The sequence below is a fragment of the Diorhabda sublineata genome, chromosome 5, assembly GCF_026230105.1.
Source record: "Diorhabda sublineata isolate icDioSubl1.1 chromosome 5, icDioSubl1.1, whole genome shotgun sequence".
NCBI classification, from domain to species: Eukaryota; Metazoa; Arthropoda; class Insecta; order Coleoptera; family Chrysomelidae; genus Diorhabda; species Diorhabda sublineata.
The window spans coordinates 30,634,964-30,650,774 of NC_079478.1; the positions used below are offsets into that span (position 1 = coordinate 30,634,964).

Genomic DNA, 15,811 nt, shown 5'->3' on the forward strand with positions numbered 1-15,811 from the left:
GAATTCAGACTTAAGTGCTCAAGATCCTACTTGAAATTATACAAGGTAGAATGTACCACAAGCCGATCAAAGCGATACCCAATCGGGATTTCGCGAAGGTCTAAGAACAAGGAAAGCACTAACCAGCTTGTTAATGCTCTTCCAGAAATGTCGAGAGATGCCTGTTTCATAGACTACGAAAAAGCCTTCGATCGAGTTAATCATACCATCCTTCTCACATTACTACAGAAAAAAGTTTATATGAAATCTTTATTGGAACCGAGAAGCAACGGTTAGATATGGACATCAGAATCGGTGTGTATAGAAAAGGGGATGCGGTAAGGTTGTGTTTTGTCGCCATTACTGTTTAGTATCCACTCTGCGCACATATTTAACCAAACAATAGGCAATGACGAAGATGGAATAACAATTAACGGCAGACGTTATGCAGATGACACGGTTATCATTGAAGATAATTCAGAAACCCTTCAACGCCTAATCAACAAAGTTGTAGAAGTTGGAGATCAGCTAGGCATGAAAATTAATGTAACAAAAACAGTATAGGCCATAACAAGATTTCCAAAACCACAACTGAACTTAAACATCTATAACACTGCAATAGAGAAAGTTCAGAAATTTAAATATCTTGGCAGCTGCATAACGACACATGAAGGCACTAACGTCGAAGTAAAATCACGTATAGAACACAATAGAGTCATTAATAAAGATGAAAAACCTATTATGTAACGCAACCTTGGACTTAAACTTGATAATAGAAGGAAAAATCGGAAGGAAAACGTGGACCTGGTCTCAGAAAACATTCATGGTGAAAAACATACGCGATTGGACTGGTATGAACACGTCATCTTTAATTTGCGCCACTCAGGACCGAAAGAAGTATGCCGCAATTGTCGCCAATCTTCAATAAATGGACATGGCACCTGAAGAAGAAGAAGCAGTTTATTCAGCATATGGGGCAGGTAGTCCTCATGTGAAGTGTATAAAAACTGACAATTTGTTTGACATATAGAAATATTGGTGAAGTTGTTCATTTCAATTCTCATCATTTACTTAAAAAATTGTGGAGGATGTTACAAAATGTAATAATAGTAACACAAATTATTACATGTCAAATTGATAAAGTGTGTTATTCATGATGTCAATGCAACGTAGGATCTAATGTGGGCATAAGTACCACAAAGGAATTATTTCTCCAAATAAAGAGGTATGTGTTATATACATTTCGTTTCATCCTTTTCATTTGTTCGTCATGCCAAATAATTGAGTTTCCTCATAGTCGGCTTCCTTTTTCATTCATTAAATAGTTAAAAAAAGCACGCAGGGGAAAGATTATGAGCAGCAATATTAATTTTTTGGTATAATCAGGACAATGTGAAACTTTTAATTGGGTGTTTTAATAATGTAGTAGCATAACCGAACAATCTAAAATTAAGCAGTAAATCTGTCATGCGATGCGAGATTCTTGATATTAAGCGCATCGTTATAAAAAATGCGTTTTGCTGACATGTTGAGGTGGTTCGTTTATTATCCCGTCACATTATGAAAGAACCTACATTCTCATTATTAATCATGAGAAATAATATAGCTCTCATTAGTTTCAGTTGTATTCTAAAAAAAAGTTGTAGTTTATAATTTTTGACAATAAATGATTTTTTTATTTCGGTTCTCGTCTCTCAGTCTTTGATCCCCGTACACGGAAATATGATAAAATTTGGGCTGACGAATGAATGAATTTCAATTCAGTTGTAGAAAGTTGCAATATATTAATCGGGGGTCGAGATAGAATTACATCCTTAATAATTTGGTGGAGCATTTTTCCGAATGGACCAAGGCTCTGAAAATAATGAGTTAGAAACGTTAAATTATGACATAGACGAACCGTCAAATCTAAAAGAATTACGGGAGTTTATAAAGAAGCTGGAAAATCACAAAGTTTCCAGAAATAATATAATCATAGCAGAATTGTTTATCGCTGGTGGACAAATGCTTGACCAAACCATCCTACAAGTCATGCAAAAAGTATGACGCGGAAAGAAAATGCCGGAGTTGAGTATCGGCGTTGTATCTCCCTTGCACAAAAGGTGATCAGATAGAGTGTAGTAATTCCTTTGCAAAGAAACTACTGAATAATGCATATGAAATTTTGGCATACATCCTGACATCTCGCAAAGGGCTAATGCGAAATCCAGAATCGGACAATATCAATGCGGATTCCGAGGTGGTCGTTTGACAATAATTCAGATTCTCATACTACACCAGATTCTATAGAATATCTACGAGTACAACATCGACACTTTCCCAATTTTTATCGATTTAAGGGCGGTATATAATAGCTTTCTAAGACCGAAACCCTACTAGGGCTCGAATGAACTACACATATCTAAAATTTCAATTGACTAAGTTGAATGTCACGTGAAAATACAAAATGAAATTTCAGACCTATTTTAGACAATAGTGGATGGGAGGTAGGGTGACGCGTTGGCGTGTCTCCTGTTCAGCATTAAACTCTAAAAAGTAGTTAGAGGTGCGGAACTCCGCACTAGAAGTACCATGTTCAATAGAACATCACCGATACCTCTAGAACTCTAAGGAAAGTAAAGAAAACTATTGTAAATTTTGAGACCGATATAAAGAATATGGGAGTACAAATCAATGCGAATAAGATAAAGTTAAAGGATGCGATGTAAGACCGCAGGGCTAGAAATGCAACTCAAATATTACAATTGGAGAGTATAACATCAAAGCCTTTGATGAGTCCAAGAAAATAATCTCAGTGGAAATTGATATAGCTTTGAGCTCTGCAACATGTGAAGAGGATCAGGAAACACAGAAAAAATAACAACAATTAAGATTGGCAGGCTTAGATAAGCAGGACGTGGCCTCTCAAAATGCTACAAAGATTGGGATAGCAAATTGAATGGTCCTTGCAACAGACCGGAATGGATGGCTTTCGAGACTTGAGAAAGTGAAAGCCCCCTGTAAGGCTGTGATGATGATGCTCGCTATAGATCTGGAACTAAATAAACATAGTTAAAGCCAAACAACAATTTACAACAATCAAATTTCTAGTTAAAGTATAAATTTTAGGTTATTGGATTGGTATTGGATTATTTTGATGATATACACTAAGTATAGCTACACCTAATTTTTTTAATATATATAGTGTACGAGTTTCTGGCTGTGGCCTGAGGATGCTCGAACTTGCAGGCGATTTATCAACTCCACTCCTTTCGAAAAGAACAGAACGTGGAAAGGCTCTAGCTGCTAAAGAATCTCCATTTCATATTCTCACAAGTATGATGCTCTGGAGGTCCGTAGTTTTTTACACTTGGATGTGGATGTAGATTTTCTCCTCTACGTAGTAAAATCTGCTCTGTCAGAATAAATTTGGTGTACTAAGCAAGCTTTCAGAACTTTTGGCATTTCTATTAATTCCTTATTATGCGATTAGTCGTATATCTTAGTTTTGAGGTGCATTTTCTGTCCAACATAAACATATCCTGTTATATGTTACAAGCAGTAATCCGTAGTAGATATCAGTTTTACTCAATTTTCATTTCTTTGTTAACATTGAAGACTAATCAGTTAATTCTTCGATCGTACATTTGGTTAACTTTAATATAAGTATGAAGAAAAGCAAATTGTTATTCTTGAATACTTAGTGATACAGTTTATTCTCCCGAATTTGCATATATTCACCATAACTTCAATGATTTTCTGTTTTAATACACTTTTTTCCGATAACAAAAAACGTTCTAATCAAATTAAAATTATTCGCGTTAAAACTACCATGTAACACTTAGGAAAAAATATGTTCCATCTCTTTATCAGTTAAGTAACATTTTGTACACACAATTTACATACTCGTTCGAAAAACATCGAATAAAAAAATACTTAACTTTTTCAAGATGCTAAATGGTGAATTTAAACTAGAAAGTTTACGATTTGCAAAGTCGTTAACAAGCTGAACTGTAGTAGAAGTGCTATAGATTAACTTTGTAGCATCTACATACACACCAATTTAGAACCTTCATGAAATGTGGAAATGTCTCAATTAAAGAATTTGTAAAATATTGAGATATTTTTATGATAAATACATTTATATAACCGTTCTGATTTGAGGGAATGAAATATATATTTTACTATTTCCAGTAATTAGTGTATAGTTGTTTATGATTTTTTAGAATTTTAATCAGTATAAGCACCAAACCCCAATGAGAAAAAGAATCTAGGTATTTACGGGTAATAATAATGGATCTATCCAAAGTAAATAATGGAATTATGATTATTAACAAACAATGATGAGCAATTGAACTTCATGATAATATTCTAAATGACATTCAAATAATTGTTGCATGAAAATTCAACATATCGCTCAATATTCAATGAAAGTGCCTTATTTCAGTGTTATATTAAATATTTAGGTTATGTTTCGTATACCCGACTCGGGCTATGTCTATCTGGGGTGATATTTGAGCTCTCCTTTGGGGATTTCCGGCCAAGCAGGTTATAGTATTATTCCAAGCAGCAATATTGACCCTCATATCGAAACGACCATATATTCTGGAACGCTTACAATACCAATTTAGCTGAAAATTGTTTTATTTGAATAGGATTGTGTTGTACAGTAACAGAAGTTTTCGTCACCATCCATAATTAATCGATTTGGTGTATTGGACAATGATCAGATAATTAATTGTCATTTGGGATATATTATTATTACATTATACACAATTACCAATTTTATTAATTCTGTATAAAGTGCAGTAAGGAATATTCGTAATTATAGTGAGAAATAATTTCTTACTGCTATTATGATAACTTAAGTCAACCAAGAATTGCCACATGTATGTAAATTGATTAGGAACGTTTTCCAAGTTAACGACGATTAAGGCGCAAATCTACTACATACATAGGTATCAATACATGTGCAGATGTTTCTATAACGAAACGACAAAAACATACACACAACCATGGCCGGATTATGATTTATAAGGCCCGGGGCTAAAATAATGACGGGGCCCCGCCTTAAGGAACTCGGAAACCCGAAAAAATACACAAAATAATATCAATACGTTAGATTTGTGGTATCAACACATGAAAAAATACAGAATTATTTCCAAATGATGAGGCCCTCTTGGACCTGGGGCCCGGGGCTATAGCCCCCAAGCCCCTAGCTTAATCCGGCCCTGCCCACAACTGTTCTTGCTGTTAATTTTCCAAAAGTGATAGTTTTATTATTGAGTTATGCTGGAATACTTCAGAATGCAATACAAGGTAAAGTATTTATTTGAAATTACTTTGTTAGTTTATTACCGAATACTGAAACCAGAGTTCCCATAAGTTCCCACATGTAGACATAAAATGTATCAATTTAACAAAAAAAAATACATAGTTTGGTATAGCGAAATTTCTATAATTACCGAATATGAAATTATATAGAGGCCACTGTTCCACAAGGTAAAATGCGACTATTCTAATTATTGCAAGAGCAGATATTACAATTCCAAAACACAATGATACATTCTATACCAATAAATATATGGCAAAAAAATGGAAATATCCAAAACTGTACTGGATCTGAATCTGGATACAATACTGCTACGAAAGCTCAGTATCATTCCCCCTCAACTTTGACCGAATATATATTCCAATTAGATGGATTAGTTTCTGATATTGTTTGAATAATTGTCGATTACAATTCCAAGTGAAATAATAAAGTATGTTAATGTAATACGTTTTATATATTTTGATTCTCAACATCGTTTTGAACATACAAAAATTCATCACTCAATAAGTCTTCTGACTAACGCTGTCATTTTTAAATCCATATGACGTTCAGGAAGTACCAGCTTTCAAAAGAATATGTTTCAAACTATATGATATTTTGATTGATCGGCAAAAAGCGGCAGCCATTTAAATGAAGCTACTTTCGTTATTTTCAAAACAATGTTTTCAAAATAACTTCGTGTGTTAATTTGCCTCATTGCTCCTTGATAAAAAAAAGAATACTGTACAAGCTTGGCAATGGCTCCAAAAGTGTTATACGGTTTGTGTATACTTATATGAGCGCTCTGGTCGTCCAATTGGGATTGTTAGTCCAGGCAATATCAAAAAAGTCAATGCACCGATGCGCAAGTCGATGACAAGGATGGTTGAATTGAACGAATTGCTATGTTACCCACCGTTTAGTCGAATTCTGACCACCAGTGACTACTGGCTGTTCGCTGATATCAAAAAAATGCTCGTAATAAATTAAATAAATTGAGCACAAATGAAGAAGCAGTTGCTGTATGCAAATTTTGTCCATTTGTTTTTTGGTAAATACTTTCTTTTCATGTTGTGCCTCTTGTCATAAGTATAATACCATGTACTTCACTCTATGTCGCTTCAGGTCTTTTTCTCCTCAATATTTGCTTATATTTGTGACCCACCCTCTCACTGGGGCTGAATCTTCTATTCTTTGTTATAAACCCCACCAACTTAAATGTCTTAATCTGTGTCCATGTTTCGCACACATAGGACATTAAAGTCCAGAAATTGCTTTCTAAACATTCGGTTGGTTCTTTTTTGAGATTACTTCTTTTATTGATGCAGCAATGGTTTATTCTGTGATAAATATTTGAAGAATTTCTTATTCTCTAAGTAATCCCTTAGTCCTCATTTCCTGTATATTCTATATCTGTTCCAAGATACACGTCGTTTCAATCCTTCATTTCAGTGTCTTCCCTTGTCATAGTTTTTTTTTAGATCTCGGAAGTTTTCTGTAATAAGGGCTACATAATAAGCACCTGATCCCTTAGATATTCTAATATTTGCTGGTTCGTATATCCACCACAATCGTTTTTTTTTTTTTTGGTTTTGGTTGAGAAATCTTTAAGTCATCTATAAATATGTTGAAAGCTTTGGACTTGGACTACCACTTTTTGTTCCTCACGTGGTTAGAAAAGCCTTCTAAATCTAACAATTAGATAGTTAACATTCCGTTTATTTAGACACATGATTACATTTCGTGATTTAATTTTGATATTTTGATAATAATTTTGGATATTGTCCAAAATAAAGTTATTTTACTGTGTACCAAAAAACACATGTATGCAAAAATCTCGTATATGACTGTTAATTCTCATATCTCGTTTTGAACCATGCAGCTTATTAAAATGAATAACTTTTAAGGAAAGCTAAATAATAAATAGCCAACGAAATTTGACATACTGTATATAATTATGAATAACAATATCGAGGATTGTGTTGGGTATTGTATGTGCTAATGACAATGAAATATTTTCTAAAATAGGTAAAGTCATAATCTCTGGACATAAAAAATCAATTTAAAATAACTCTCTCATTTAAATTATAGTTCATTACTCACCGATGACATTAAGAGCAACTCTAGCATTTCTGGTAGGCGACCGCAAAAAATCTATCCTGCATCTATATTCTCCTTCGTCCTTTTCAGCAACATTATCGATACTGAGAGTCGAAGGTTCGGTCATCGTCCTGAAAAATGCCCTGGACTCCAAATTGGTGTCCTGCCAATGTTTCGCCAGCGTTGCGTGACCACCTCGGGTGTCGTAACTGAAACAATAATGAAATTTACCAACTTTATCGTTCTAGAAGGCTTGGAAAAAGCGGTTAGAAAACTTTTAGGAATTCTATTTGTGTCTGACGGCTTTGTTCGGCTGTATCTTTTTTCATCCATTTTTATAGTTTTGAGGGTTAACTGAAAAGCACGTTATGTAAGAATATATATGTATATATATATATATAACGAATGGAAATAGATATAATCTTCTATATCATAACATAACGCAAAATTTATATAAGAATAATTCTACTGCGTTATTTCTTCCTGTAAGCTATATATGTTGTATTATATGTTATACAGTGGAATTGAAACCAAATTATGTGTTGTTGGTGAAAATTCCTGAACATGTCAGAACTTGTTAAGAGTAGTCTCTAATACGATGAAGAGTACAAATGCTTTACTTTATTTTAATCATTCTCTCTTTGTTTATTGACGACGCATACGTTTTCCTACTGAATAGTATGAAGTGAATATCAAATTTGATATCCTGGAGTAGCTTCTCGAAAATAGTTATTATTACAATTTGAAGACAATTAAAATAAAATAAGTGTTATTGGTGCGAAACTGAATTGTTATTTGGCTTCTTTTGGAAGCATCGGATGAGTTTCTAAAAAGGATGGTTTAGGGTACTCAACTGTGGAATATGAGCGATCGGTATTGTCTTAATGGAATCTATGCTGGGTGACTACGTTATTGAAAACAAAACTTTATAGCGACCGCGGTAGCAAGGAAGATATACGAAATCGAACGGGAAGACACAATTGAGAGCAACGAAGATCGTTAGCGCACCAACCTGCGTTGGTTATTGAGGTTACAAGGGGAGCAGTGGAAAATAATCATTAGTATCAATCTTCCTTGGACCTTCTGAAGATACCATACATTGCCATTTGAAATCATTAGGTGAGATCTATGAAAGTCGACGAATCAATCGAGATTTGAACAAAACTTTTAATAGAGTTGTGTAAAGAGCTCCTTACCTTGGCGAAAGAAGATCGTTTTATTAGATGCATCGTAACTTGTGATAAAAAATAGATCCATACAAACAACCCAAACATGGAAGGTATATATTGGACAGCTCCGAATGTGTGAGGTTTTATTGGAGAAATATCCGGATGTATTCAACCGAGAGCGGCTTCTCTTAGAACGAGACGATGCTAAGCCACATACTGAGAAAGATGCGTAAAATAAGATCAAAGAGCTTGGTGGTACTCAGCTCCTACCATTCCCAGCATTTAGTATAGACCCTGCACCATGAGATTACTATTTATTCAAATCCATTTACGTGCGAAAAATGTGCAATAATTTTTTGCATTTAAGACTAAACAATGGTTTTACCAATGTACAGAGCTTGGGTTAAGACCATAGACCATAGACCAGTTCAGTATTAGAAGCGAAATAAAATCATATTAATTTGTTACTTCCAACTTAACAAAAAAAATTTCATAGAATATGTAACCCAACGATAAAAATATGGAAGGCTAAGCTGAAATAATAATCAATATTACCATTGCAAAATATTGCTGAATATCGTCCTAAAAACAATTAATTCTAAAGTTTAAATATCCAACAAACCTTAATTGAGACAATTTTGAGTCTTGATCCCCAAATATCCCAATTATAAGGGTGATAAAAACTTTGATTGACTAATTAATGTGGAGTTCTGATGTTTCACTTGGCCTGTACCGCTAATTGAAGCTCTTTTTTACCAGAAACTCTGAATATGACAGCGAAGAAGAAACTTAAAAACTAATAAATTAAGAGTTTCCGAATTTAAATTGGATTAGCCGTTTTTTGTAATGAAAATTATACAATCATTCCTCTTTATTTATTAGAAAAACTTCTTCCAGCATTTATTTCTTATATGTACTTAGGGAATCATTTTTTTATTCATAAAAAACAAAATAAAAGAGTCGCGATAGCTAGCTGGTAATTGAAATTTATTTGAAAAATGACTAAATGGGAGGATTTTTAATTTTCATATGAGATGGACAAGAGAATCAATTCATTATCATCAAATCATTGTTCGTATTATCGACCAATTCATTAAAATAATTGGAGATTTTTCGAAAGTTTTAGGATATAAATTCAAATTTTAAAACATTTAAACAAAGTGAGTGCGGTTAATAGCTCCAAAATCTCGGTTCTTTCGCATCATACAGTTCACAGTTCATCTGATTAGCCAACAGTGGGATTCGAGCAAAAACCTCACGCCATCACGAACCAGAATATGTTTCAAATTAAGTGATTTCCCGGTTCAGTAACTGCTGCATCCGAGATTATTAATTTCATTATGTTTTATGGATATAATTTCTCGGCAGTACGCTTTCTCTTCGTTCGTTTACACATTTATTTAGATTGTAGGCCGGTTTTACTTCAGAAAATTGTGACAAGATCAGTAAAATATGAGTGTCATTTTGTGACCATGCAAAGCTACTTAAATGTGAGTTCCAGCTAAAATAGTAATTTTCTAACATTGGAAACGAGCACCAGTGCAGTTTGTCAAAACACAAGCAACGATTACTCGATTATTTTCAGTTTTCTGTTCTGCAAAAAATTACAATTCAAAACTTCTACAGTGAAGAATTATATTTCAAAATATGCTTTGCAAAGATGCATCTGCAAACATTCAGCACTTATTTGAATGGGTTATTTTGTTCGGTTTTGTTTATAATATAAATTGATATTTTTAAGAAATTGTATGAGTAATGAAATTGAGCTTATTACATACGCTCATGAATCTATGGCTTAGCAAAAATTCAATGTTTCAAATTAGTTTTTGGAATACGAGTAACACGCTAAATGTGAAGAATGTTTTGGATTTGAACACAATGCAAAAGTACAGTATTAAACTGCATGATTTTCGAATTGTCAAGCTTACTATAAAAGCTTAGACCCTGAAGATATCAGAGGAACTAAACTCGGAATTTTGCATGGGTAGTTGACAATGGATGCTATCCAGTGGACTCCATATGATGAATCAACTATGGGAAGACGCAAGGTTATGACATCAATATTTCTGGATGCGCATTGTAATTCATCCATTCATATTAAAAAAAAAATAAAATCATAAACAGCGAATATAACGTGGCCTTATTGGAGGGTTTGAAAGAAAAAGTCGCAAAAAATAGGTTCAAATTGAAGAAGAAAGTGCTGATTCTTTAAGAGAATGGAATGTATAAAAACTCAATGACAACCAAATCAAAATTGTATAAAATAGGGCTCGAATTTATTCCGTAACCACCGTTTTCTCAATATATGGCCTCTAGCGACATGTATTTGTTATCAGACTTCAAGAAAAAGTTTGCAATGGAATATAATAAGAAATTTTGATTTCCATAATCAAAATGGGCTCTATAGATGGAAACTTTCTATCTTCATGCTATAAATTTTGTAAAATCATGATCATGAAAGATTTCACGAGATATTGTTTCATCAAAAAACGTATGGTAGTTTCCTCCTGAAGAGCTAAAAATCATCATTTGAAGGGATAGTAATTAAATATCAATAAAAAATATGTCAAATGGTTCTAGCTTGATTATAAAACATGAAAATAGATAGTTAATCTTGTTTGTTGTCAGTCTTGTTTTTCTATTAATATAACTAATCGAATACTTATCAATATACATTCAAAATGAATAATGGAGATGTCTCATATTCTTTTCAGAAAACTAGTGAATGAGAAAATTGTGTAACAGTTTTTGTTTCAATATGAATTTGTGTTTATTAGAAATTGATTAATTCTATAAAATAATTCAATTTATTCGCTCTTTTATCTTCGAAAGAAACTTTTCCAATTACATTTATAGTTTTATATGTGATATGATACGCTTATAATCTACAGTGATGAAGGGACAGAGGAAATATGGTAATGAATAACATTCTTTTTTCTATATACGTCTCCTATATAAATCAAAATTGCTTCAAGGTATAATTCATCCTGAACATATGATATATATTGGATATCAAATGTGAAGTGTCGAAACGTATCTGGACGGAATTCTTCAATATCAAGATTGCGGATTCACTTATAAACCAATAAACAATGAGTCAAAGTGAAGAGAAGAAGGTAGTGAATAAATAAGACGAATCAAATACATTGAAAATCCAAATTGTAAATATATGAAAAAGATAATCTAGATGTAAATGAGATGGAAAAATACGTGTGAAATCCTTCTAGTGAATCAAACTTAAAAATATGGTTATACGCCTTAAAAGTACTATGGTGGAATAAAATAGTATTGTGTTAGTGAATATGTTCTCTCCAAAATAAACAATCTGGTGATTTCTCGAACTTGCTACTTCTGTGCGAGAAAATAATTTCATCATATCTCTGGTAGAAATTTATACATACAGATTTCAATCTAAAGTTCTTGAAATTTGCTCTTCGGGTATATAATTACATACTGAATAGTCTCAGAAATAAACAAAGCAGAAATATTCCAAATTTTGTATTTTAGAAGTATTTGTATTCGTAAATAGCTACAAATTTATATAAAAGTTGCTTAGTTGTGATTTGATATTACATAAAGTTGATATTTTCAGTACTTTTGACTCAATATTTCGAAAAGTGGAAGACTAAGATCGAAGTGATCTAAAAAAGAAGAGAAGGGCCTGAGTAGAATGGGGATCAAGCGATGGAAAAGAATCACCAAGAAAATTGGGATTGATTCACCCAACAAAAGGACTTAGAATATGTATGTCGTCAGTTGAGTAGGTCTAGATCTGTATTCTATCCCTCACCTTCAAATAAATATGTTAGGATTGGTATGGTGAAGGTGTTTATTACTTTGAAGAATTAAATTGCGATTTTAGTATTTATTTGATATGGTACTTATACTCCAATTGAATTTTTCACACGTACTTGACTATTGTGTTCTGGTGGATTTTATTGTTTCATTTTTGTATTGGTTTTAGATTTCAAAACTAGAATATATTTTAAAATACTAACTTTAGCACTCAAACTTCTACCGGCCTATTTGTAGCGTCGCTTTCCGTGTTCAAATCCATTTGGCTTAATCACACTGCATCGGATGAATTAAATTTTAGGGATTGTAGAAATGATTTCAGAAAGCCGAAGATCGACGAACAGAAACCCCTTTTTGTTGTTGAAATTTTGATATTGTTGAAGAGTTACTGAACTATTACATTAAGGGGTGAGAACAATAACAAACAGTGTCAGTTTTTGTTAACGCCGCTTCTCAACAATCGATCGAATTTTTTCACATCTACTGTTGTATTAGCTACCACAAAAAATTTGAATGGGAATAGTTGAGAATAGAAGATGACTATAAATTAAGTGAACAAAAAACAGGTTGGAAATAATATTTAAAGCTGGTTTCTTTACAATGATCGATCTATCTAGAAATAAGAATTTGTATCTGCATAAATGTGTTTTGCATTGAAACGGATTTTCCAAGTAGAAATTATTTGTAATATCTGAAATCTACTTTTCTATAACTTCGTTAGAACTAAATCGTTAGGATATTAGGTGACGAGAAGAAAGTCTGAAATTTATCACGGATATGATATAAACTTTGTGCTAATGGAAAGAAATAACATATAGTACTCGACAGATGAGAACTGTGTGTATTAAAGAAAATTTATCAACATCAACAATGATGTAATAGCAAAGGTCTGACAAGAGAGCTGTGTAGTCGAAGATTTGTCAATTAAACTTAAAAAGCAAAACACAGTTACAACAAACTAGTACACTATAAAATGTTAACTGAAACTTTTGAGTCAGAAAATATTCGTGACTTAATATTGCATCAGTTTACTACATCATCTCAAAAGCACAGTAGATATTTTTAAGTGAAAATGAAGTAACACACAACAAAAATCCACTCTATTCTTCTAATTCAGCTATGTGTGATTTTTGCTTATTATTATTTTAAACCGAAGAAACATTGTGGTCCAAGTCTGTAGTTTTCTTGTATTTAAAAATATATAGCGTCACCTAAGTACAAAGAAATGAAATTATTGGAAATGGTGTTTATTTAGGAAATAAATGATTCAATAAATACAAGAAAGTCATTAATAATTCATAGAAATGTATATATTTTATGATCGATCCAAATTTATTGGAAATCGCTCCATCCTTAGTTTATTAAAAATTCATTCAATTATTTCAATTACAACATGAAGTTCTGCCCGCTAAACTTTCTTGTTGTAAGTTGATTCAATTAAGTGACTAATGAAATTGTAATGTTCTTCGTATTTAATAATGTTTATCCAAAAAACGACGATGTATACACGGTGTATGTACATACGTAACTCATTTATACACTAACAAACCAATTGTTCACTACTCTCAGGCTGTTAGCGACTTGTTTCATATACTATATCACTTTCCAGAATCTTCGATTTCCTGGAAATCTTTAATTTGCCGTTAACTAGCTAAAAGACCTTCTTAGAAATCGTCTATGAAAACTGTTACAGTATAATGTGAACAGTTCACTAAAAATAGAAAAAAGTAGCTGCCACATGGTGAAGTCAAATGAGCAAAATAATACTGCCGAATGGTTGAAGAGTTTTCTTCATTGTTAAAATTCAGTGAGAAAAATGAATAATCCAAACCACAGAACTACTTATATGCACATTTGACACAATTGGTTCAGTTGGTTTCATAAATTGTAATCTAATCATTTTTAACCATTTATTAATTTCATAACATATTACATTAATCCCCTCCCGACTAGCTACAATGAAAATTGGCAAATATATCATTTTTATTTTCCAATATAGTCTAAATTAAGGTTAATATATTTATAGTATCGATCTTTTAGGATTTTTAATACTTTTTAATAATTGTTACGAGCAAGTTCGCGTTCCTGCTATCATGAAATTCTGCAGAAGCCTCCCCTCCCTTTATTATAGCAGGCGGTTTATTTACATTAATAATTTCTAGGAAGGTTTATTCACTCATTTGTTTTGTTTCTTTATTCTCTAGAAGTTTTCGAAATTCTTTTGAGATATATAAGGAGATGGGGTGGCGTAGTTTAGTTCAGATTATAATAAATAGTCATGGTGAACAGACTGAAATAGAAAGTGATCGAGAATTCAAATAAATTATTTAAGTTTGTTAAGTGTTAGTGATAAGTGAATTATTATAACTAAACGAAGTGTAAGGTATTCAAATATATTAAGAACATATTAAAACATTGAGAAGGGACATTGTTTATCAATTGACCCCACGAATAGAAATCTTAGAAATTAATAGGAAAAACATATCAAAATAACGATTACTTAATCTTCGCGAACCAATAATTACCAATATTCTTTAGGTTTTTGAAAAAGTCAGTAATTATTAGTTGCTAAATATGGACATCATTTTGAATAGATACTAAACTGACCCGAAACATGCCCATGATATTACTCTCTTATAAAGACGCACTTTCTGACTGCATGGGTTATATTGAGAATAATTTTCTGCAACTTCGCTTTCATTCCTATGCTTAAAGTGTTTTGAATTAAAATACGATTAGCATCACTCTTCCGATGAAGGTTGCAACTGCAATTTCTCTAGCGTTGTGAACTTGCAAGACATTCTTTTACCTACGTATATCGAGTTTAAGGAGGCTTGTGCATATTTTTCGAATTTGTTTGTTTGCATCTATTGAAGTTTGTATACAATTATCTCACGTTCAATTCAGCAGTAACTATGTGACGGTACGAGAGATCAGTATCTTCAACTACTTGTCTTATAGTAAGACGTCTATCATGCAATATGAGATCAATAACTTTTTCGTGTGTGGTGACGCTTCTGGGTGCTCTACCTCTCTACCTACTTGTTCATCTGTTCACGACTGATAAATTAATATTCTCATTCATAAATTAGTTTAACACTTCTTTAAATTAGAATATATAAAATCATTTATTGAAGTAAGCTTGATTTACCAATGAATCTATTCCACATTTTGCTCAATAATTTGGCGACAGTTTCCGAAAAATTGAAATTTTCGTTTAGAACATTTTAATTGATTTTATTGATTCAATCTCATATCACTCATTTACAACATTTTTTTCTTTTGTACCCTCTTTTACCATTCACACTTTCTTGTTTGATCTTTTCTGATTTTCTATGCTACTGTCGACTCAATTTATTTTCTAGATACACTTTATTTTCATAGTCTCTCCATATCCTTTTTCTGCCTATTCTGAAGACATAATTTTTGATAGCCGTAAATTGTAAATAGTAAATAGAGTTAGAGGGGTAACAAAGAA

General features: G+C 32.4%; 1 protein-coding gene across 1 annotated transcript in view; it reads right to left on the reverse strand.

Annotated features, from left to right (window-relative positions):
* Positions 1-15,811, reverse strand: part of LOC130444229 (nephrin-like) — a 748,786-nt gene that overhangs the window by 153,137 nt on the left and 579,838 nt on the right. Inside the window, exon 4 of the mRNA XM_056779287.1 lies at positions 7,373-7,578. Within this exon, the coding sequence (XP_056635265.1) occupies positions 7,373-7,578 (206 nt within the window). The remainder of the gene's footprint in view (positions 1-7,372; positions 7,579-15,811) is intronic.